Source organism: Cladosporium halotolerans, assembly GCF_011745625.1.
Source record: "Cladosporium halotolerans strain TM138-S3 chromosome Unknown Sca22, whole genome shotgun sequence".
NCBI lineage: Eukaryota > Fungi > Ascomycota > Dothideomycetes > Cladosporiales > Cladosporiaceae > Cladosporium > Cladosporium halotolerans.
Window position 1 is genome coordinate 325872 of NW_027191473.1, and position 21589 is coordinate 347460.

The window sequence follows — 21589 nt, forward strand, 5'->3', positions numbered from 1 at the left end:
ACGCGGGTGAGGTTGGACCGGTCTCCTTCAAAACATGAAGTCGCGTGAAAAATCCTCGTAAATGAAGTAAAGCCGAACATCGAGAAACGAACTCCCAAAGCCTCCTTGACAGATGTCTGGCCAGTCAGGTGCCAAAGAATAGTCCTTGGAGGGCGGCTCGCGGTAAGTGCCGTCTTTTACCTGCTGGCGCTTGATCCGGCGGCGCGCGGCGCGATTGTGTGTAAGTCCAGACTCGTCTCGCGGCTGTTCGTCGTCGAACTCTCGGCGAAGCTTGTTCAGAAACGAGTTGATCCATTCCATGTATCCCCTTAGTAGCATCTTGAGGTAATCTCGTCTCGATCCGGCCGGCCACAGAGCGGCTGCCCAGCCTTTTACGGTTTTCATAGTGCGTTGTGCATAGTACTTCAGCTCCCCGAACTCTCTCTGGATAAACTTGTGCAGCTTCACATTGAGCTCGTGGCGAGCAGCTGCTTCATCAAGCTCCTCGTGCTCATACGTGACTTCCGAGTTCCAGACGCCGCACAACTTATATAAATGCAGTTTGATGTGCGAGCGGGCTGCGTTCTCCGAACATCCAAGGTTCAGAAAAAGCACGACCTGGAGATGCTCGATGCATCCGAACTCCTCGTCGCTGACGCCGCAGATGTCGTGTAGTTTTATGTTGTTGAGATTGTCGCGAGCGATGTTGATCTCGAGCTTGAAGTCATTGAGCATCTTCCAGCTGCGCTTACCATTCCAAAGAATTCTGTAGTCTTTCATCAAGAAGTTGTCGTACGCCTTGCGCTGCATTGCTGTGGACTCTTGATGGACGCGTCGGCATGTGAGAGGAAGGCTTCTGGAAGGTAGAGCTTCTGAGCGGATGTTGATTGTTCCGTCGTGATCGGGAGTGGCGAGGAAAGCGTACTCGTAAATCGCGGTCCGAATCTCAGCCGGGACTTTGAATAGCGGGCTCTGTAGCTGCGAATGCATTGGGCGTGAGTTCGTTGTTTGCTTGGAGATCTGCATTGCTAAAGACTGAGTCAGCCATTGATACTGTTCGTTTCGCTCCGCGTTGCTGCTTACTTGCAATGCCGTAATCGCAACGCTGCGGATGAGGCTGCGCTTGTCGAGTAAGTTTGTCGCGGCGCCGGAAGATTTCACTTTTGAATATGAAGTGTTTGAGAGGGATTGAGTCGTTTGTGTCTGAGTTAAGCTTGCAGAGGAGAGTTTTGACCCAAGTTAGTGAAGCCGTGAATTGTTGCCGACCTGTGGCGATTGAACTTCTGTGACGAGGCGGATTTGTAGGCGAGCATGAGTGAAGAGATCAGTGCTGCAGCCGTAGAGCCAACGTTACAGTGCCATCACACGCTCAGCTAATTGCGCGCTCAGTCTGCCGTCAAAGCGCTAGCGTACATGTGATTCGTCATTCATGTGAAAGACTCTGCAGCGAATCGCGAGGAATCAAGTCACCTTGACCAGGTTTTATATCTCTTCACCACATCAGCTTCATGCGAGATCTCAATGTAGGTACGGTCTAGGAGTGACATTCTCTGTCATCGAATCGTTGCCAGCCAGCGATTCGTGATTGATGTCTTTCAATGGTGTTAGTCCATCTCGGCAAATGGAAGTTGAGGGCGGCACTACCAAGGGCAAAATGCCTCCTTGATTCAGCGACATGCATGTTGTACGCATCGGTATGTCAGCAGGAGGCTCATAGGAAGTCTTGCGTTTGCTTCCAGCGAAACGATTCTGACGAAGCTTGATTCTCGGCGAGAATACAAGCTTGCGGATTGAAATTCGCAAGGCCGGTGGGAACTTTGGGAGCAAAAGTTCTCTCTGCATATGGACTGGTTTTCATGGGTCTCCTGACATGAGTACTGCATCGCTATGCTCAGTGGAAATGAGCTTTGATCTCAATTCGATTTTCGTCATTGGCTCTTATTTGACGATGGAGCAGTGCTTCGCAATGGCACAGGAGGTCGAGTCTTTGTGCTATGCATTCTGCGGATGCGAGCTGTGAAACCCTGTCTGTCCACCTTGGTCGCGGGCCAGGCAAGGCCGGAGCATTGTTAAATCCTTCGTTGAGATGTTTTGATGCCAGACGATAGATTTGTAGTCATACATTGGTCATCTTGTGGAGCATAACATCTCCGACGTCTTCTCATCAGCAAGGTCAGTCCACCCTTCGAACTCCAACCACCCGGTGCAGTCGCTCTTCGATTTCATCGACTGAATCTTCCACTCGTGAAATGGTTCCAACAAGGTCGTTCATTATCAACGCCATGCCGCCGGCCTGCCGGGAGGTGCGTCTAGTTTGCATTCGGCTGAGCTGCTCAAACAGCCGCTGTGCCTTGCCTTTCCTCCGCAGCCATCGAAACCGGCAAACGAGAGAAAAGTTCCGATACTTCACTCTCTGCGGCCAGAACATATTGTCATCTCCATCGTCGTTCGCACTCCGCGCCCTTTTCTCGTATGAAGGAGAGTTGTAGGCTTCGTGTGTGTAGTATGGGCTGGAAGATTCGCCTCGTCTACGAGGCCTCCGGTCATTGGCCTGCTTGATGCCTGTCTCACCTGGCCTCAGGAACGGCTCCTCAAGTTCCTGGAATTGCTTGATCATGTGTCGAACTGCATCGGTCATGGTCTTGATGGTTGCTTCATCTAGCATTGTGTCGATGTAATCCTCGACTTGTCTACTGTGGCGAGCATCTCGGTCTTTCCGCCTCGACTTGCTGTTCTTCTTAAGGAACCTCAGACTAGTTCGCTCTTCCAGTAGTTCTTGCCGTAGATTGGTAAGATAACTAGAGAAATCAGCCAGAATGCCGCAAGAGCACGTGTGAGGGGGAGACGGTACGTATGGACTTCGTGCTGTGCCTCTGTAAGGGTCGCAAAATTCTCCGAAACCACTTTGATGAAGGTGCCTAGTGTGAAAGCAAAAGACACCATGCCAATAATCCCTCGATTACGTTCAGTCGGAGATCTTCATACATCGTGCTTCGAACAAACATACCGCTGACCAGGAAGAACGGCGACGTTGGCGTCGGGCTACTGACCACTATGCCCATCGGGTTTGTTGAGCAACCCTTCGCTGACTTCTCAGACCAATAAGTAAACGCTCTGGCGTGGGCAGTTATCCAGTATCGAAGAGACAAACAGTGGCCCCATGTTTACATGCTAGCTCGCCTGAGCCGTCTCTGCGGAGGTCATCAACAGTCTACGAAGTCGACCCGCCGATTTGCCGAGGCCTCGGAGCTCTCTCCTTGAATCTCGCGCATGCTCACTCAGCAGCGTGGTGCGATCTTAGTAACATGGCAGAGAGTATGAATTCAAGATAGCAACGATGAGTCTTCCTGACCTTGAACGAAGATCATCCGTCTTTTTGGTGTCAACAATGTGAGCCCTCGAAGCGCATTTCTCCACTCGTAGGTTGATGGCCGGGCGCGAATTGTCCAGGCGATGAGGCGCAGTCGCTTCCTAGATTGCTTCGTATATGATATGAAGCGAAATTTCACTGTCTCCACGAATGCGCGCAATTAGGACCGGGCTGTTCCTCAGAGCTGGTAGCCGTATTCGCAGACGAGCGTGGAGTCCGGTTCGCCCGGCATTTGCTGCGATTGCTAGGAGGTGGTCGCACATTGCCGTTGCTGCCGGGCGTGTCTGGGTTCCCAGCCCGATCTGCATCAAGTCAAACAAGGTATGCGACTCTGATACAGAAATTATCTGGGGACGTCTGGAGTCGTTACGCAGCATTCATCCGTCCGATCCGCGGAGTTTGGATGCCGCCTGACTGTTCTCTTTTCCCATCCCATTAGGTTCAGGGCTGTCGTTTCAAATTGGCCAAGCGAACTTGCTGCCATCTCCGACTGGCTTGCCCTAACACGCCAACTTTCATCCTACGGTCTCCATTCCATCTAATTGTTATTCGCAGAGTGAATTGATCGGGTAGGTGTAGAATTCATCGAGAAAGCCAAGACGATTGGCACTTGCCTTGCTGCAAGGATTGTGTTGCTACCAGGAGTCTGGAAGCTCCCAGGCCGGCTAAGTTCAAAAATCGTTCAATCTGTAACACCGCCAGCTTCTCAGACCCTCCACAACTCGTCATTCCGAGAGCAAGGCGGCACGTCAAAGCCCACGTTCCATGAGATCTGGACCGGCTTAGGCGGATTCCGCATCGCTCATTTCACGATCCCAGGCACGTGGAGAAACAAGCTTCCCTGCTTGTATAGATTAGATGAACAACAAGGAACGGAAGCATCGGATCACCATGCGATGGCCCCCGCCTGTAACATTGGCTTCGATCTAGTGCGATATGCTGTCCTGGGGTCACGCATCTCAAGTACAAATATCAGTCTGGACTCACTCAGCCTTAATTCTTTTTTCTCCTCACCCAGAAAGCTTACTTCTCCAAACCTCAGAGCCCTAGAATTCTAGAAGCCTTCGAAATATTTACAATGTCTTCCTCGCTCAAGAACATTGCGCTCCTTGCGCTGGCCACTGGCCTCGTCTCTGTCAGCAGCGCGGCTACCTCTGGATCCGGCAAGACCACTCGCTACTGGTATGCAATCCAACCATGACTACATGCAAACGCATGTTAACACTGTTGAAGGGACTGCTGCAAGGGTTCCTGCTCGTGGCCCGGCAAGGCTGATGTTTCAAACCCCGTGGCCATCTGCGACAAGAACGACTCTCCGCTCTCAGACTTCAACACCGCCTCTGCTTGCAATGGCGGCGACGCTCACATGTGCTCTGACCAGAGCCCTTGGGTCGTGAATGACAACCTCGCTTACGGCTTCGCTGCCGTTTCCGCTGGCCTCTCTGAGTCTGAGACCTGCTGCTCTTGCTTCGAGTTAGTATCGACCTGAATCAGACTCATGACCCATGGCTGACTTTCAAACAGGCTCACTTTCACCTCCACCGCCATTTCCGGCAAGAAGATGATCGTCCAGGCCACCAACACTGGCTCTGACGTTGGTGAGGGCCAGTTTGACCTCGCCATCCCTGGTGGTGGTGTCGGTATCTACAACGCCTGCACTGCTGAGTGGGGAGCGCCCTCTTCCGGCTGGGGTGCCCAGTACGGCGGTATCAGCAGCAACACTTGCAACGAGCTGCCCTCTGCTCTTCAGCCCGGCTGCGAGTTCCGCTTCGGCGACTGGTTCCAGGGCGCCGACAACCCTACCGTCGACTACAAGGAGGTCACCTGCCCGAAGGCGATCACCGACAAGACCGGCTGCGTCCGCTCTGGCCAGACTCCGTCTGTAAGGTCGTAACGTCATTTTTCAACTCGGTTGACCTCGCTAACACCTTTTGCAGTGAGGCTGACGCCGCTCCGTCTTCTGCGGCCTCGTCCGCTGCGGCCACCTCTTCGAAGGCTTCCTCGGCTGCTTCCTCGGCCCAGTACTCTGCCCCTGCCTCGTCGGCTGAGTCTGCCTCTTCGGCGCCGGCTTCCTCTCAGGCCTATGTCTCCAGTGCGGCGACCGGCGAGACCGCTGCTCCTACTGCTCAGTCCTCCGCTGCTGCCCCTAGCCAAGCCTCTGACGACAACGAGGAGTGCGAGGTGCAGTACGTGTACAACTGAGCTTTTGTCACTCGTTTCTGTACAACTTGCGGCTGTCTTTGGGAAATTTCAGACTTAAATGTAAAAAGACGAACATAGAGACGCACGAAACACAGTACCTTACCTTTGATAGATAGCAAGGAATCAAAAAGGGAAAACAAAGCATCGAGAATCGTGTTCATCTTTCATTTCATTTCGTTTTCATTTCAGCTTCCTTGAGCTTACCATACGCATACTCTGGGCTCATGGCTTGCTACCCTCAAGCAGCTCGCACTTAGTAGGTCTGGTGCTTCTTGACCTTCTCCCAGAGCTCGGCGTCCTGCTCGACGCGGACCTGCTCGGAGGTGTCGAGCTCGTTGAGGCGGCGGAGGTCCATGTCCTTGGCGAGAAGAGGGACGACGTACTTGTCGAAAGTCTGCCAGTACGGGTTCTCGAGGTGGTACCTTAGCGAGATTTTGTCAGCATGGGAGCTCTGCTTGCAGGTGTGGGAAGGGCTCACTTCTGGCTGGACTCGTTCTCGTAGCGCTCGACGATGGTGAAGGCGCGCGGGTCCTTGTGGTCCTGCATCACAAACCTGGCATTCTTGTTCAGCGCTCATTCTAGATCGTTTTGGGGGAGATGAGTCTCACCAGCCAAGAGTCTCCTTGTCGTTGCTGTAGACCTGGCTAGCTTCCTGGAGCTTCGCCACGAGCTTGCGGATGCTCTCGGCATCCTCCTTGGCGTAGAGATGAACGACGAGGGTGTAGACCATTTTGGCGGTATTTGTAGGTGGTGTACTCAGGTTTTGTGTCTGAGATTGTATTACTGTTGCGTTTGTTGCTGGAGATGCTGCCGACAGACGTCACGAGAATAGAGTTTGGACAAGCTGTTGCGTTGTTTGACCGCAGTAGCGCCGCCTTGGATTTCGACCTGCGTCACCGATCATGAATCGATTTTCACGCAGAATTGTGGAACTTCTGACAGACACGGACGGTGTGGATGTTGGTTGAGCTGTATTACTTTATATATCTAAGAGCTGGGGAAAACGCAACGCTCGCGTACAGCGAGAGAAAGCTGCTTGCCGGGGAGCGAAGGGTTCCTTATTTGATCGCATACTTCGACTTGCTCCTTATCCATGGCCCGTACTTGTAGAATACAAAAGGCACAGGAGTCAACAAAGCGCTCAAGCAAGCCATTATGGTGAGGGTGTAATGTACGCCCATGTTCTTATAGAAAGGCGTGGCGACAATAACCATGCCTCCGGAGGCCATGTAGCGGATCATCGTGATCGATGCTAATGCACTGGCGGCGTAGATCTCGTACGAATCAATGATGTATTGGTAGCTGTTCACATGGTGGTCAGCGAATGTAGTGTCTCCGGGCTTTGGGAAGAGACAAACCTTGTGATAAAAATGCAGAGAATGCCGTAGCCGAATAGCACTGAAGATGCCAGAGGGCTCCAGATTGAAATGTCGGGGCGAGACGTCCAAGCCATCCAGAACAGGCTGATAGGAATGGCGAAAGAACCACCCAGCATTGAGAACTGGATTCTTGGTCAGTACTCCAACGTGAAGCGTCTAGAATATCGGATCGCTTACCCATAGTCTGAATTCCGGGTCAAGCTTGTCGCGACCTTGTTCTTGCACCTTCACCATCTCCTCCTTAGCCCACTTATATATTATCGGTACCAATCCCAGGGACGTGAATAGGCCGATAATGATACCAACGAAGCACAAGCCTGTGATGCCCTCAGACGTGCCGTGAATCTGCGCAAAGATGTAGTCGTAACCTTCGAGGAAGGTGAACAAGACTGTTGATGTGTCAGCTAGCAGAATCGACGAGATCTAGCATACCTAACACTTACCGATATAAACGATCGTCAGATACAAGGCGATCAAGATGATAATTGGCTCCGAGAATGTCAATAGGAACGGCCTGTATAGAGCAACTCCCAGTCGTTGCAGAAACGTGTCGGAGCGGATCTCCAATTCTGCTCTGTACCGATCGTCTCCAGTCAAATCGCGCAGATGTTTCGCCTTCCACTTGAGTAGAATCGGTGGGAAGGTCTCAGGCTGGAACAAGGCAACAATGCCGAGGACAAGGCCTGACATGATCAATGTCATCCATTCAACCCACCGCCACGACAGATAAGGGCTCTGCACAATCCAGCCTCCTATCACTGGTCCTAGAAGAGGTCCAGCGAATGCAGAAACAGCAAAGATGGGGAAAGTGTACACTCTTTCCATCGGAGACCAGATATCGGAGATGGTTCCTCCAGCGCATACGAGCGGTGTTGCCGCAAAGCAGCCGGCTATGAAGCGAAATGCCAGCTGAGCTCCGATGTTAGGGGAGAGTCCCGAAGCCATGATAAAAATCATGTAGAGGATCATGGTGACAATGTACACGGGATTGCGGCCAACGGTCTCACTGAATGGCCCAGCGAACAGAGCACCAACTCCAAAACCAATCAGAAAGAGACCTGTCGCCATGCTCTCGACAACCATGGAGACGCCAAACTCTGCCGAAGCCTCGCGAATGGCGCTGCTGTCGATCGCGCTGGCGATTCCGACGATCGCGCCGATTGAGGCCACCGAGAATGTGACAGCAAAGCGTTTCGTCCGCGACCAAGATTTCGGATTCATGGGATCGTTGGGTCCTTCGTATCCGACAACAAAGACGCTTCCTTGTCCGCCCTCATTTGTCTTGCGCCGTCGCACCTCGATTCCAGTCAACGTTCGACCAAGCGCTGTGCCTTCAGTTTGCTGTGTCGTAGTACGAGAAAGAGTACTCGTCGGGACGCCCTCGTGCTCCTCCTTTTCCTCTTCGCTTTCATCCTCGTCTTCTGGCGGCGGTGGAGGGAAATCTTCCTTCTCTTCGGTCTCTTCTCTTATGTTGCGCAGCACATGTCCAGTTTCCACGTCGCGGTCCTCTCCATTTGCGCTTGACTCTGATGATGATGCCTGATTGGGATCGCGAAAACCTGAGGTGCCTTTCGTTTTGCCATTGTTCCTTTCGAATTGGGCATCTAACTGGGCGCGAAAGCGTCGATATTGGAATATCGACTGCATGGTGCAATGCGCGTTGCGATACAAGCGCGAAAAGTAAAGACCAGAACCGAAGGTGCAGGGAAAAAGTTGGGATAGAGAACGTATTAAACATCTTGCGACTCACCGTGATAACCAATTAGTAAATCTCAAGGGGCATAGCCGACATAACCGTGACGGCGCCACATCAGAGCATCATCACCACGCTACCTTTCACCTTATCAGCATCAAGCTCCGGGTGCGGACCGCCCGGCGCCCCGCAGAGGGTAGGTGTCAATGGAAATCAGTGGTCACGTTTGAAGAGAGAGCACGGAGTGTGATCGGACATGCTGCGGACTTTGCACAGTTGTGGTTCGATTGTCGTGCACATTCGGATGGAGATATCGGTAGAACGCGGATTTTCGAAGGAGAAATGATGATGTCACTCGATCAAACGTCCTAGCTCTCACATGAGCCTCTCAAACCCTTCGGTTTACCCTGGATTATTAACACGGCTAGGAGGGATCAGCATGTAGGTACGGAATTCGTTCCTCACCGTGCGCTTCATTCCGTTGGACGTCGTTGTGAGCATCGCTCACTGAGGTCAAGGTCACTGTAACGTAGAATTGGGCGAAAGCTTAGTTTCTGAAATTGAGCACAAATACTTCATACGAAACAACATGTAGCCATTTTCTCAACGTTGTTGCAACCCGTAGTCTTTTGATCGATTGAGTGACTGGTAGTACAGACAGTTTTGACGAAATGATTCTGGAATCTTAGAGTGGCTATGCATGTAATCGTTGTTCAAGGTCTCGATATTTCTTGTAGACAGCCATTCGATGAGTGAAGGCCTCCACATTTAGTGAAGTCAATTGTAATGCTGACTTCGGAGTTGGCGTCGCTCTCTGTAACGTGGAGGTGCTACCTTCGATACTCGAGTCACAGCGAACCTCACTTCACTTCAGAAGCTATGGCCTCCAAGCGCGCAGTGCGACGCGGAGCTGCTGCCCAGCAACGCTGCACCTGCACCTAACCTCACCTCACAGAGAAGCTTTGGCCGCCAGGCGCGCGCTTTGTAGCTAAAAGCCGCCTTGAGCTCCTTCCCACTCGCACCCACTCTCAACACCGTCGACCGCAACTCTTGCTCGCAGCACCAGCATATCGAGCTGCTTTCGACGACGACCACCACACAACAGCGACGACAACAACAACAACAACAACCACACACGTCGCTGTCGCTGTCGTTGCCGCCGCCATGGACTCCTGCGCGCCGCTCGACACCACCATCATCACCATGCGCGAGGCAGCCAACGCTGCCATCAACTACCTCGTGGGCATGCCGGCCGCCCACAAGGCCCTGCTCGCCTGGGCGCTGGTCACCGGCGCCGTTATCATCGCCGCTGTTTACATCAGCATCTCCCTCGGCGATGAGTTCTGCCTGTTCTCTCCCGAGGGGGAGGAGGACGACGATGACGACGACGACGCTGCCTCTGGCCTCCTGGTTTCCGGTCTTCTCGCGGTCGCATACGAGGCCGCCTCTGGTCATATCTCCGGCTTCCTGCAAACTCTCCAGGACACGCCGCTTCTCCGCTTGGTCTTGCTCCCCCTGCTGCTCGTTATTTGCGGTAGGGCAATCGGCTGTGGTGTCATGGGCTGGTACCTCGGCGACGAGGTTGGCTCCATGCCCACGAAGATGGAGAGCAAGAGAGCTGCATCGGCCACCTCGTGTGGAAGCCTCGCGGCTTCTGGAAACGCGGCGGCCGACAGCAGCACCAAGGCGCCGGGGATGGGCGCTTTTCAATCCGTCCAGGACCTCCTCGCGGACTTCGACGCACGTGACAAAGTGGTCGAAAACACCCTCCTGGAGCTGCAGAGAAGCCTGGAAGAAGACCAGAGGACCCTCGGCGACGCGCAGACCGCCGACGACGAAGAAAGCGACGAAGCTTTCTACACTCCGGCTGAAGTCAGCGACGAGGAAGCCGAGCCAGAGAGCGTTAATGCTCTCACATGGCCGGCTGAAGTCGCTGACGAGGAAGCCAGGCCGACGCCTGCGGCCGCTGTGACTGGATTGCAGCACAGCTGCCACGCCGTGTCGGAGCCTTGGACGCCTGCGGATTACCGCGAGAAGCCCGCCGCCGCGCCGTTCCTCCCTCCGCGCATGAAGCCCGCCGCGCCCTCCGTCCCTCGCGGGAAACAGGCTTTGAACCCAGGCGCCCAAAGATGGACGCCACCAGCCGGTCCGACGACGGCGACAGGGAAGGGAAACGCCATTTCTACGCCAGCACCGATGCCGCTGAACGTTGGATTAGCTGCGTCGATGCACGCGGGACCGGCTCTGAACCCAGGCAAGGCTAAACAGCAAGAGCGCCGCAAGGGACCCGCCGCCGCGCCTTCGATCTCTCCTCACAAGAAGCTGGCTGTGAACCCTGGCGTCAAAAGATGGGTCGTTCCGACGTCGGTGTTAGAGGATAAGCAGGAATACATGGATTTCAAGCCGGAGCCACTGCCAACGACGAACGGTGGTTTAGCCGCGTCGAAACATGCGAGGTAGAGGCAGAGTCGGAAGTGAAGTGCGTGCAGCTGCATGCGTCCTCCCAGCAGCCAGGCACGCGCACGGTGGCACGGCAGGGCCAAGACTCGCTAACCCGCATCCCGCAGCCGACGCGCAGCACCCCACGGCGCCGTTTGGGCAACGCAAGGCACGAGGCGCAAAGCCCGACATCATCGTTTCGGGTCATGCGCGCGTCGAAAACTCAGGGCCTCGTGATGTCGCGCAAACAGCTTCGGAAAGGCTCTCGCAGGGCCCGCGTGCTGGCCGAGCTGCCTAGTGGTGCTCGGCGGGTCAGAGGGCAGCGTCACCAGACTGGCCGTCCACACCACCTCATCCTCCCTTCGCTCCTCCCGCCGTGCGAGCCAGCTATTCAGGACAGCCCGGCGCCGCCCTGACTCTCCCACCTCGCTCTCTCCAGGCCTCGCCAGGTCATTCGTAAAACTCTAAAATCATTAGACGACCTATCTGTCTCAGCATGCCCTCTCTGGGCGCGATCACCGCCGTGGCAGCGAGTCTGCTCAGCGCAACCTATGCTTCGAGTCTCACGCCGCCAGTGCTCCCGCTGATCGTGCGCAATCCCTATCTTTCGACATGGCTGGGCAACGCAAGGGAAGAGCCGTGGACGAAATGGCCTATGTTCTACACTGGACAGGAGATGGGCTTCTCCATCTTGGCCTCCGTTCCTGAATCCAACACTGTGTTCCCTCTGCTGGGCAGAGCGTATGATTCTCTTGACGATAAAAGTTCCCACTACAACTTGAGCTTTCCTCATTATCTCGGAGCAAAGTACGATGCTTCCACCACCAACCTGACGTACTCCATTCCTTCTCCCAAATCGCGAGACGACGAGCCTGTCGAGATCACCGTCAGCTTTCTGTCTCCCATTACGCCGACTTCGACCCTGCGGCAGGCGATTCCGGCAGCCTACGTCAAGGTGTATGCTAAAGGCAGCTTCAATGTCAACATATACATGGATGTCAATGGCCAGTGGGTCAGCGGAAACCGAGGTTCGAAGATCACCTGGTCCTTGGAAGAGACGAAATACAAGGATACAAACCCCTTGAAGTCATTCAAAGTGCAAAGAGAGAACCAACAACTCTTCACAGAGTGGGGCGACCGTGCGGAATGGGGCACGCTCTACTTCACAGGACCCAAAGATGTCACCCACGAATGCGGCGTCTCAGGCCCACTGCGTCGACGTTTCGGCAAGAGCGGTCACTTGGAGAACAACGTAAGCGATTCTCGTTTCCGTACGATCATGGATGAGGAACCAGTGTTTGCCTTCAGCAAAAGCTTCAATTTGAGCAGCAAGCACAGCGATACTGAAGACTCCGCGTCGAAAGAGGAGAGCGTTCTCTTTACCATCACGCACGTCCAAGATCCGGTCACCCAATTTGCTTCAGCCCGCGGCTTGACCTACATGCGTCCTCTTTGGCAGAGCTACTTCCAGACCGATCTCGCCTTGATCACTTTCCACTACGAGGACTATGAGCACGCTGCCAAGCTGGCTGCCAACTACAGCACGCAACTGGCGAACGACGCCTATCTCAGTGGTAGTGATAACTACAAGGACATCGTCGCCCTCAGTGCACGCCAGGTCATGGGCGCCACGTCCTTCTCAGGCACGCCCGACAACCCTATTCTTTTCCTGAAGGAGATCAGCAGCAACGGCAACTCGCAGACTGTAGATGTCATCTTCCCTGCCTTCCCGTTCTTCCTGTACACAAACCCGCGCTGGCTCGCGTATCTTCTCGAGCCCTTGATTGAGCACATGCTCAGTGGGCAGTACCCGAACGATTACAGCATGCATGACTTGGGCACCCACTTCCCCAACTTGACAGGCCATGCGGATGGCAGAGACGAGTACATGCCTGTAGAGGAATGCGGCGACATGCTCATCATGGGCCTCGCTCTCGTCAACAGTCTCAACTATGCGAACGGACACGACGCGCAAAGCATCTGGTCCATCGAAGGAACAGAGAAGCCTCTTAGTGTCTTGTCTGAGGGCGCCTCTGCCTTCGCCATGCCCGCCAAGCTCGAGAAGCGCGACGGCATCGTCGGTCTCGACGACCGCTGGGGTGGCACGACTGCGAAGAAGCAAGCCCAGAAATGGCTCGGCAGGTCGTACACCCTGTGGAAGCAATGGACATCTTACCTCGTGGAATACAGCCTGCGCCCTCACAACCAGCTCTCTACAGACGACTTCGCCGGCTGGCTTGCTCTGCAGACTAACCTCGCTCTGAAAGGCATCGTCGGCATCAAAGCTATGTCTGAGCTCGCCGAGGTCATGGGTAAAGACAAAGATGTCGAGTACTACCGTAACGTTTCCGCCACTTACGTCAAGAAGTGGGAAGAGTACGGTATGAGCCGCGACGGTGGTCGTGCGAAGCTGGCTTACGATTGGCATGGAAGGTGAGCGGATCAGGCAACCCTTTGATCCTACAATTGGCATTCTTGCTAACGTTCTGACCAGCTGGACAACTCTGTACTCGCTTTACGCCGACGCAATCCTATGCTTCCACCCCACGTTTACAGACAACACCACTGCCTCGTCAAACATGCACTTGCCCGGCGAGCAAGCCCCAATCATCAACCACCCGAACAAGGGAACAAGCAGGGACTTCATCCCCGACCATGTCTACAAGACCCAATCGGAGTGGTACCTGACGGCGATGCAAAAATACGGTGTAAGTCCTCACCCGAAGGACCTGGTATCAGGCATCTTTTCTAACACTTTTCTAGCTCCCCCTCGACTCACGCCATCTATACACCAAGTCCGATTGGGAGTTCCAGGCCGCTGCCGTCGCTTCGCCCAAAACTCGCACCGAAATTCTCGAGCGTGTGGCCAACTGGCTCAACGAAACGGCTTCAGACCGCCCGTTCACCGACCTGTACAAGACTGAGGGTGATGGCGGGTTTCCAGGGCCGAACTTCTTTGCAAGGCCGGTGGTTGGGAGTCATTTTGCGTTCTTGACACTGGAGAGGGCTTGTAAGGCTGGTGGGTGGTAAAGACGAAGGTCAAATGGAACGAGCACGTGTTTGGAGAAAGGTGGATGATGGAAAGTCTGAAGGTTGGACATGATTGGCGGCTCTTTTCTGAGAGGATCAATATCGGGTTGATTGGGAAAACGGCAGGATGGTTGGGAATCAATTGCTCCGTATGACCTCGAATTCCTCAAATTTTCTGTCTTAAACGTGCGCCTCAAAAATGTCTGTCAATGCTGGAGTGGAAAACTGTCTCAAGAAGCATGGGTTACCTCCGAAAGGACAAGCCGATAAGACCTGGTGTAGCAGCTCCCAGTAGGAGAAGGACTATGAATGAACATGAGTGAGTCCGTTCTATCAGGCCATATCCAACGATTCAATGAATGCACATTTTTGAGTGAGACTGAAATGATAACCATCTCTATGCGCAAGAACTGTATCACGCAGCATATATATCCTCGCGCTATCAGCCCCACTTTTCGAATCGTACCCATGCATACGTCAGGTCGCAGCCAACATCAAAGCTCCCCAAGCTCACATCCCAGAGCGATCTGAAACAACAACGGCACGCAGCGTTCAGTAAACGCGTCTCACGACTCCTCCAGACCATGCCCGCGCAATAGACCCTGCTCACTTAATTCTGCGTGCCTGCATCGCCCAAGATGCCGCGCAAGTCCTCTTGGAACCCCATCGCCTTCGTGCCACCGCAAGTCACGCTGCTCAGCTTCGCCGTCTACGTCGCGCTCTTCGCTACACTTCTCTGGGTACACCATGTCGTCCCTCCTGCCCCCTCGAACCCAGTGCCTGCCGACGGCGTGAATTTGACCACCGCCTGGCTCGACCTCGAGCAGCTCACCAACGGCTTCCACCCGTACAACAGCCGGCGCAATGGCGAGGTCAGAGACTATCTCGCCAGCCGCGTGGAAGAGATCCTGCACAAGAACGGCTTCCCTAAAGACTCTGAAGATGCTGTTGTCTGGAACGGCGGCAGCGATAACATTACATACGCGAATAAATGGCTCGCCAGCTCGCCGACGGTCCGGTACACGGAGAATGAGAACATCGTTGTGTACATCCGCGGCGACGAGGACGAGGCGGGTGCCTGGTGGGCAGACGAGAAGAAGCCTTACGATGGGCCCGGCGGCGTGCTGGTCAACGCGCACTATGATAGTGTCTCGACCGGGTATGGCGCGACTGACGACGGAGTGGGAGTTGCGACGGTCCTGCAGCTGATCTCGTACTATACAACGGAAGGCCACAGGCCGAAGAGAGGAATCATTGCTCTGCTGAACAACGGTGAGGAAGACGGGTTATACGGCGCCCAGGTGTACACAAAGCATGTCACGGCGAAATTTCCGCGAGTGTTTCTGAACCTTGAGGGAGCTGGCGCGGGAGGCAGAGCCATGCTGTTTAGGAGCACGGATGCGGAGGTCACGAGATTTTACTCTAACAGCCGGTATCCGTTTGGCACTGTCGTCAGCGGCGATGGGTTCAAGCGGGGGCTTGTTCGGAGTGGCACAGACTATTCTGTTTTCGAGGAAGAGCTAGGTCTGCGTGGGCTGGATGTCGCGTTCATGGCACCAAGAGCTAGATACCATACCGATCAGGATGACGCGAGGGATACAAGCCCGGACTCCTTGTGGCACATGCTGTCTGCCGCTCTGGACACGACGAAAGCGATGACTTCCCACGGTGGAAGTGAGTTCTCGGGTTCCTCCGACCACGGACTCGATCGAGCCAACGCCGACAGAGCCAGCAATGGCGTTTGGTTCGACGTCTTCGGCCGCACTTTTGCGGTACTCAAGCTGCACGATTTGTTTGCTCTTTCGGTTACCCTGCTCGTTGCCGCGCCGATTCTTCTGATCATCCTAGAGGTTGTACTATCGAAGTTGGACAAGTGGTACCCATTCACTCGGAAGCAATACTTGCACAATTCTGACGACGATGAGGCGGTCTATTTCAACGGCATAAGGGGCTTTTTCCGCTTCCCCATCATCTTCGCGGTGGCTACCGGCTGTGTTGTCGCATTAGCGTTCCTCATGGTCAAGATCAACCCCTACATTCTTTACAGCTCTGAGTATGCGGTGTGGTCCATGATGCTCGCAGCCTGGTTTTCTATCGCTTGGTTTCTCTCTACGATGGCCGACAAAGTCCGCCCCACGGCTCTCAGCAGGATGTACACCATAATGTGGCTCTACATTATCAGCTGGATCGCTCTCGTGTTTGTCACCATCGGAGAGAACAACTTGAAGATTGCCAGCGGCTACTTCATGGTAATCTACAATGCCAGTGTCTTTGCGGCGTTGCTAATCAGCTACCTGGAGCTTCTCGCCTTGCCCAAGAAGGCTAAATACGTCGAGCACGTCGCAGGCGTTGGCTCGCCACGGTCGACGAGGCCCGGTAGTGTCGCGTCTCGGAGACTGTTGGACGACAACGAGGAGCCTCCAAGAAGCAGCGAAGGCGACAACGAGGAGCCCACCGAGCGGACAGGTCTGCTACGCGGCGGTGAAAGAAGGACCCAGAACACTTTCGCCCGCTTCGGCAGGAGAAGAAACCAAGACGTTAATGGACCACTTGACGAGACCGAGGACCCTTTCCTTGCGAAGGCATTTGGTGACGAGCAAGCTTGGTCTGGATCGTTGCCTCAATGGACTTGGATCTTGCAGTTCCTGATCCTGGCTCCCATCAATGTCATCCTCGTTGGACAGATCGCGCTTTTCACCACATCAGCTCTACACCAAACCCCAGCGGACGGCAGCGCGATCCTTCCCATCTACCTTGTGATGGCTGCTCTCACGGTCCTCTTAATGCTTCCCCTGGCACCATTCCTGCACCGCTTCACATACCACCTTCCAACTTTTTTCTTCTTTATCTTCGCTGGCTGCCTCATCTACAATCTCCTGGCCTTCCCTTTCTCACGGGACGCCAGACTGAAGCACTATTTCCTTCAGACCGTTGACCTGGACCACGGCACCAACACCGTGCAGCTGACGGGTGTCGAAGGCTTCGTGCAGGACATCGTCGACGAGCTTCCTAGCGTAGCAGGCCAATCTTTCAACTGCAGCACAACCGACGACCCGCGTAGAGCAGGCTTGCAGTCCTGCCGTTGGGCAGGTCTTACGCCAAACGTCGTCTCGAACAGCTCAGAAGCTCTCGTCTCGTCCTCCAACGCCTCAGACTATTACAAAGACTGGGTCCAATACAACATCTCCACCCACGCCGACTCGGCGCTTCTGACCTTCAGTGGAAAGGAAAGCAAGAATTGCCGCCTCCTCTTCGACTCGCCTGTCTCTTCGCTGCACATTCTCAACACCACCGACACCATCCGCAGCAGCTCCAAGCCTGTGCGCCGCGAAGACGGCAACTACCAGGGTGCCACAGAACTGCGCCTCTTCAGCCGCGACTGGGCCAAGAACTTCCAGGTCAATGTCACATGGGCTGATGGAGAGGCAAAGGGCAAGAGCGGCAAAGTCGGCTGTATGTGGAGCGACGTTAATGAGATCGGCGTCGTGCCGGCTTTGGATGAGGTTTGGCTGTACGAGCCGGTTTGGAGTGTGGTGAGCAAGGCGGGAGATGGGCTTGTGGAAGGGTGGAGAGATTGGAAGACTTGATAGGTGGTTTGCTGTTGTGTCTGTGGTGGAATTTTGATTTGCGCGATGTATATACGAGTGTTTGATGAGTTCATGGTTAATGTCTAGCTTTGCTTGTTTGCGTATCACCTGGTCATCCGTTACCTGAAATGTTGTTCACCGCAATGCATCATTCAACCAGGCTACCTGTTAGAGCACTGGGTTTGGTAAGACCAGAGGTGACTGAAGCACGCTACTTATTATTTTATTCTGCTCTCAGGCCGAGGTGCTGAGAGGCAGAGCATGAGATGCAGGCGAGATTTACTCGGCAATCTAGAGATTGTGATTCAGTGTGTTCACATCGCTTGAGAAAATGAAGGCTACACCCCGCGCATTTTTGTTGTTGATGATGACTGTTTCATTTGTCTGTAGCTCTTCAATCCATCCCCAGCCCTCCGGATTTCGACCCACAAGTCATGACAGATTGACTTTGGACGGTGAAGTGTGGGACCGCCAGCGTGAATGGGGCGCTCTAGCAAACACGTTTACGATACACGATCAGTAAACGTCCTACCTCTTCCTGTGACAGTTGCGAACGAGTCTCTCTGAACCTCGGTCTTTATCACGTACCTTAGAACCGTGGACTGCATTTTGCATATCTAAACGCCCACGCTTCCACGCCTCCCTAGTTCATCACCACATTAGAAGTTCAAACATGTCTAAACCGGTTCCTATTTGGCTCGACTGCGACACTGGCCACGATGATGCCTTCGCGATTCTTCTCGCAGCCTACCATCCTGATGTCAAACTCCTCGGCATCAGCACGATCTACGGCAACGCCCCTCTATCACACACAACCATCAACACGCTCGCGATCCTGAAGGCTACCGGCCGTGAAGACATTCCCGTCTACTCCGGAGCGAGTCAGCCCTTCTGTCGCCCCGTCGCGCTTGCACCAGACATTCACGGCGAAAGCGGCCTCGATGGAACCACATGCCTCCCCACGCCAGACCAGAAAGCCCGGTCCGACAACACCGCTGTCGAAGCGATGTACAAGGCTCTATCAAGTGAGGACGCCGGCACCCCATGGCTCGTCTGCACCGGTGCCCTCACCAACGCCGCCCTGATGTTCGCCGTGCACCCTGAGATGGCGGCGCACGTCGGCGGCCTGACGCACATGGGCGGCGCGATCGGAAACGGCTTCTCAGACGCGCCGATGGGCGCACTGAAGGGACGCGAGAATGAGGACGGCCGCTTTGGCAACTGGACGAAATTCGCGGAATTCAACGTCTACATTGACCCCGAGAGCGCGTCCTCGATTTTCAACAATACCGTGCTCGCAGCCAAGATCACTATCTGCCCGCTCGACTTGACGCATCAGCTGCTGGCTACATCCCAGATACAGCAGGACTTGCTGAACGGGTATCAGATGGGGAGAGGCGGTGCAGGGCCGTCGAAGGTTCGCAAGCTATTTGTTGAGATTCTCACTTTCTTCGCGCAGACGTACGCGGATGTGTTTGGGCTAGTGGAAGGGCCGCCGCTGCACGATCCGCTTGCTGTCGCGGCGGCATTCCTGCCTGCCATTTTCGAGGATAATGGAGGGGAGAGATTCGGCATTGAGGTTGTGACGGATGGCCTACATGGGTCTTCAGATCACGTGAGGGAGAGCGGGAGTCAGTGTGGCAGGACGGTGGCGACGCATTTGCCTGCTGGTCAGCAGGGTGTGAGGATTCCGCGTGGCGTGGACCAGATGCAAATGTGGAAGATGATTGATGAGTGCCTTGCGAAGGCTGAGAAGGCTCCGTTCAGCCAGTCGGCATGATTGATGGCTGCTTCGGATGACGTGAGATATATGATAGAATACTACATGCAATGGGCCCGTTTGGCCTCGTTGAAATCACATGACAGATGTTGAAGAACGCAATGAAGTCATTGCAGTCCTTGCGAGCCAAACTCGACCGTCTGTCTTGACTACAGGCATGTTGCGAAGTCGTATTTATTCAAGAGTTCTTGATCCAGAGGGAGCATGGCATATAGGCTTAGTCAAGCGGAAGCTGGCCCGCCGCCCGCCAAGCCATACCGAGGCGGCCAATGCGCCAGGCCGACTTCGACCGCAGAGGCCGGCTCACGGGTACGCCATTGGCTGCTGTGCTTGCTTGCTTGAACCACATACACACTCTTCAAGATGTCTTCAGGATTTGGTCTGACCGGAGGTACGTAGAAATGGTCGGACGCGTTGCTGAGAGCGCACGAAAGAGGAGAGCGACCGGCAAAGAAGCGAGCAACATGCTGACCACCTCTGGTTCGCGACAGGTCCCTCACGATGCTTTCCCTTCTGGCAGGACGTCCTCGCCTGCTACGTCGTGAACACCACCACTGAGGACGACTCCGGCAAGAAGAAGTGCGGCGGCCCCCTCGAGGACTACTACGAGTGCCTGCACCACAGGAAGGAGGTGCGCTACCACCCATTGAGACCCAGCAGGAAGTCCTCAAGACTCACACTTCCAATTTGCAGGCTGCCAAAATCTCAGCACTCCAAGCCGCATACCGCCGCAAGGAGGCCGAAACACCCAGAGACGAGAACGCGCCCACCGCGGGCCAGATTAGGACACTCGGTCTGCTGGACCGCACCGACGAGGAGGTCAACATCTTCCCTGCCAAGTTCATTCCTAAAGTCGAGCACAACAACGGACCGAGGAAAGACGAGAGGAGATAGGCTAGGGTGGGAGGATGACGAGACAAAGGAAGAGGGCTTTAGCAGGGATGGAGCACATGCACATGTACAGATACCACGGCTAGAGAAACATGAGCTGCGCCCCGAGCGGACAGTTACTTTTTTACGATACTGCTGCGAGACCTCCTTCTGGCTCTGTACGAAATGCCGCCCAGTGGCCGACGCGATTGTTGTGCCGGTCTTGCATCACTTCCAGCACGCTCGCTAGCTTTTGGCTAGGCTGAGGTATGGCACTGTGGGTTGCGTACACGCTTTTCGCATCCTCTGCGGTCATTGGCACCTTGTGCAACAACAGGTGCAGATCGAGCGAGTATGCGAAGCTCTTTCCCAGTGCAGGCCGCAGCGAGCAAGATGAGAATATACTCGGCGTGGCTTCCGTCGTCTGATCGCGTGGGTAAGTGACGGCGGTGTTATAGACGAGTGTGCATATGTCATGTGCTCGCGTGAGGTGAGCGAGCGATCGCATAAATGTGGCAAGGAGAGCTTGGCCTTGCACGTGGCTGTTCTTGAGTGTTGGTGAAGTGATGTGTGCGATGTTGTCAATGACCAGCAGATTGCGGAAGTCTTCTTCTTCTACAGTTGCGTCCGAGTGCATATTTTCAGGCTTCTCTGGCCATCGTGGGTCGTCGAGCATTTCCTCTTCGTCTTCGCTGTCTCCCACAGTCCCTCTCGGAGCCTGTACATCTTGCTTTGCAGAGGCTCGATCTAGGCCATCGTTTTCGTGCTGTGAGTTTTCAAGCCTCTCTCTCATCTCTACTACACACTCCGTCATCCCCACAAAGTCGAAGGCCTTCATGATGCGGACTCGCTCAAGCACCTGCATCGCTCGTTTCCCTGCATCGACCTCGCCATTTCGCTCACGCAGCGAGGCCACCAGCCGTTTGTGTAGCCTACGAACGTCGAAAGAATTGGTCGTGTCAATGACCGTCACTGCCGATCGGTCCAAAGCAAGCAGTTGTGAAGCTATTAGAGAGTGTGAAAGCTCTTTACCGCCGCTTTCTATATCTGCGCTGATGCAAGATATCGATCCGTACTCGAACCCGCCGTCGAGACACTTGTCGATCGTGTGGCAACCCGTGGCCAATCTTTTGGGTTCGCTTACAGAGGCATCCTGCCCAGATGGTTTCTCAACGCTCCATATGGACGAGGCGAGAGCCGGTTCGACCGCCATGCGAATAAGTCCTTGGATGATGGTTGCGGCTCTGGACGATTCGATCG

General features: G+C 54.5%; 10 protein-coding genes across 10 annotated transcripts; 6 read left to right on the top strand and 4 right to left on the bottom strand.

The window, feature by feature from the left end:
• Positions 1 to 1689: 1689 nt before the first annotated feature.
• WHR41_06213 (uncharacterized protein) lies at positions 1690 to 3287 on the bottom strand. The gene is made up of 3 exons (XM_069374818.1): positions 2987 to 3287; positions 2831 to 2933; positions 1690 to 2777 (listed from the first exon to the last, which is right to left on the bottom strand). Exons 1-3 carry the CDS (start codon positions 3039 to 3041, stop codon positions 2153 to 2155), a joined length of 783 nt encoding a protein of 260 aa, XP_069228033.1. The 5' UTR covers positions 3042 to 3287; the 3' UTR covers positions 1690 to 2152.
• Positions 3288 to 4356: 1069 nt separating this feature from the next.
• Positions 4357 to 5702, top strand: WHR41_06214 (uncharacterized protein). Its single transcript, XM_069374819.1, has 4 exons — positions 4357 to 4531; positions 4583 to 4822; positions 4874 to 5236; positions 5287 to 5702. The coding sequence occupies exons 1-4, from the start codon at positions 4428 to 4430 to the stop codon at positions 5549 to 5551; spliced, it is 972 nt and encodes a 323-aa protein (XP_069228028.1). The 5' UTR covers positions 4357 to 4427; the 3' UTR covers positions 5552 to 5702.
• WHR41_06215 (uncharacterized protein) lies at positions 5694 to 6380 on the bottom strand. The gene is made up of 3 exons (XM_069374820.1): positions 6160 to 6380; positions 6030 to 6104; positions 5694 to 5973 (listed from the first exon to the last, which is right to left on the bottom strand). The coding sequence occupies exons 1-3, from the start codon at positions 6279 to 6281 to the stop codon at positions 5805 to 5807; spliced, it is 366 nt and encodes a 121-aa protein (XP_069228027.1). The 5' UTR covers positions 6282 to 6380; the 3' UTR covers positions 5694 to 5804.
• Positions 6381 to 6500: 120 nt separating this feature from the next.
• On the bottom strand, positions 6501 to 8871 carry WHR41_06216 (uncharacterized protein). Its single transcript, XM_069374821.1, has 4 exons — positions 7374 to 8871; positions 7108 to 7319; positions 6910 to 7052; positions 6501 to 6853 (listed from the first exon to the last, which is right to left on the bottom strand). Exons 1-4 carry the CDS (start codon positions 8575 to 8577, stop codon positions 6610 to 6612), a joined length of 1803 nt encoding a protein of 600 aa, XP_069228030.1. The 5' UTR covers positions 8578 to 8871; the 3' UTR covers positions 6501 to 6609.
• Positions 8872 to 9787: 916 nt separating this feature from the next.
• WHR41_06217 (uncharacterized protein) lies at positions 9788 to 11083 on the top strand (the record flags this gene model as incomplete). The annotated part of the gene is made up of 1 exon (XM_069374822.1): positions 9788 to 11083. One exon carries the CDS (start codon positions 9788 to 9790, stop codon positions 11081 to 11083), a length of 1296 nt encoding a protein of 431 aa, XP_069228029.1.
• A 181-nt stretch (positions 11084 to 11264) lies between these two features.
• WHR41_06218 (uncharacterized protein) lies at positions 11265 to 14277 on the top strand. Its single transcript, XM_069374823.1, has 3 exons — positions 11265 to 13495; positions 13557 to 13770; positions 13826 to 14277. The coding sequence occupies exons 1-3, from the start codon at positions 11559 to 11561 to the stop codon at positions 14090 to 14092; spliced, it is 2418 nt and encodes an 805-aa protein (XP_069228026.1). The 5' UTR covers positions 11265 to 11558; the 3' UTR covers positions 14093 to 14277.
• Positions 14278 to 14730: 453 nt separating this feature from the next.
• Positions 14731 to 17679, top strand: WHR41_06219 (uncharacterized protein; the record flags this gene model as incomplete). The annotated part of the gene is made up of 1 exon (XM_069374824.1): positions 14731 to 17679. The coding sequence occupies one exon, from the start codon at positions 14731 to 14733 to the stop codon at positions 17677 to 17679; it is 2949 nt and encodes a 982-aa protein (XP_069228025.1).
• A 673-nt stretch (positions 17680 to 18352) lies between these two features.
• On the top strand, positions 18353 to 19459 carry WHR41_06220 (uncharacterized protein; the record flags this gene model as incomplete). Its single annotated transcript, XM_069374825.1, has 1 exon — positions 18353 to 19459. The coding sequence occupies one exon, from the start codon at positions 18353 to 18355 to the stop codon at positions 19457 to 19459; it is 1107 nt and encodes a 368-aa protein (XP_069228095.1).
• Positions 19460 to 19730: 271 nt separating this feature from the next.
• WHR41_06221 (uncharacterized protein) lies at positions 19731 to 20482 on the top strand. The gene is made up of 3 exons (XM_069374826.1): positions 19731 to 19850; positions 19951 to 20090; positions 20153 to 20482. The coding sequence occupies exons 1-3, from the start codon at positions 19823 to 19825 to the stop codon at positions 20351 to 20353; spliced, it is 369 nt and encodes a 122-aa protein (XP_069228096.1). The 5' UTR covers positions 19731 to 19822; the 3' UTR covers positions 20354 to 20482.
• On the bottom strand, positions 20475 to 21167 carry WHR41_06222 (uncharacterized protein; the record flags this gene model as incomplete). The annotated part of the gene is made up of 1 exon (XM_069374827.1): positions 20475 to 21167. One exon carries the CDS (start codon positions 21165 to 21167, stop codon positions 20475 to 20477), a length of 693 nt encoding a protein of 230 aa, XP_069228097.1.
• Between the last annotated feature and the right edge of the window lie 422 nt (positions 21168 to 21589).

Coding starts and splice junctions, on each gene's coding strand:
- WHR41_06213 (XM_069374818.1), bottom strand. CDS start 3,041: ATGGGCATAGTGGTCAGTAGCCCGACGCCAACGTCGCCGTTCTTCCTG. Junction 2,934..2,986: donor GCCGTTCTTCCTGGTCAGCG/GTATGTTTGTTC, acceptor AACGTAATCGAG/GGATTATTGGCATGGTGTCT. Junction 2,778..2,830: donor GCACAGCACGAAGTCCATAC/GTACCGTCTCCC, acceptor TGATTTCTCTAG/TTATCTTACCAATCTACGGC.
- WHR41_06214 (XM_069374819.1), top strand. CDS start 4,428: ATGTCTTCCTCGCTCAAGAACATTGCGCTCCTTGCGCTGGCCACTGGC. Junction 4,823..4,873: donor ACCTGCTGCTCTTGCTTCGA/GTTAGTATCGAC, acceptor ACTTTCAAACAG/GCTCACTTTCACCTCCACCG. Junction 5,237..5,286: donor GGCCAGACTCCGTCTGTAAG/GTCGTAACGTCA, acceptor CACCTTTTGCAG/TGAGGCTGACGCCGCTCCGT.
- WHR41_06215 (XM_069374820.1), bottom strand. CDS start 6,281: ATGGTCTACACCCTCGTCGTTCATCTCTACGCCAAGGAGGATGCCGAG. Junction 6,105..6,159: donor GACAAGGAGACTCTTGGCTG/GTGAGACTCATC, acceptor CAAGAATGCCAG/GTTTGTGATGCAGGACCACA. Junction 5,974..6,029: donor GAGAACGAGTCCAGCCAGAA/GTGAGCCCTTCC, acceptor AATCTCGCTAAG/GTACCACCTCGAGAACCCGT.
- WHR41_06216 (XM_069374821.1), bottom strand. CDS start 8,577: ATGCAGTCGATATTCCAATATCGACGCTTTCGCGCCCAGTTAGATGCC. Junction 7,320..7,373: donor TCTGACGATCGTTTATATCG/GTAAGTGTTAGG, acceptor ACACATCAACAG/TCTTGTTCACCTTCCTCGAA. Junction 6,854..6,909: donor CTCTGCATTTTTATCACAAG/GTTTGTCTCTTC, acceptor CCATGTGAACAG/CTACCAATACATCATTGATT.
- WHR41_06218 (XM_069374823.1), top strand. CDS start 11,559: ATGCCCTCTCTGGGCGCGATCACCGCCGTGGCAGCGAGTCTGCTCAGC. Junction 13,496..13,556: donor GCTTACGATTGGCATGGAAG/GTGAGCGGATCA, acceptor CGTTCTGACCAG/CTGGACAACTCTGTACTCGC. Junction 13,771..13,825: donor CGGCGATGCAAAAATACGGT/GTAAGTCCTCAC, acceptor ACACTTTTCTAG/CTCCCCCTCGACTCACGCCA.
- WHR41_06221 (XM_069374826.1), top strand. CDS start 19,823: ATGTCTTCAGGATTTGGTCTGACCGGAG. Junction 19,851..19,950: donor AGGATTTGGTCTGACCGGAG/GTACGTAGAAAT, acceptor GGTTCGCGACAG/GTCCCTCACGATGCTTTCCC. Junction 20,091..20,152: donor GCCTGCACCACAGGAAGGAG/GTGCGCTACCAC, acceptor TCCAATTTGCAG/GCTGCCAAAATCTCAGCACT.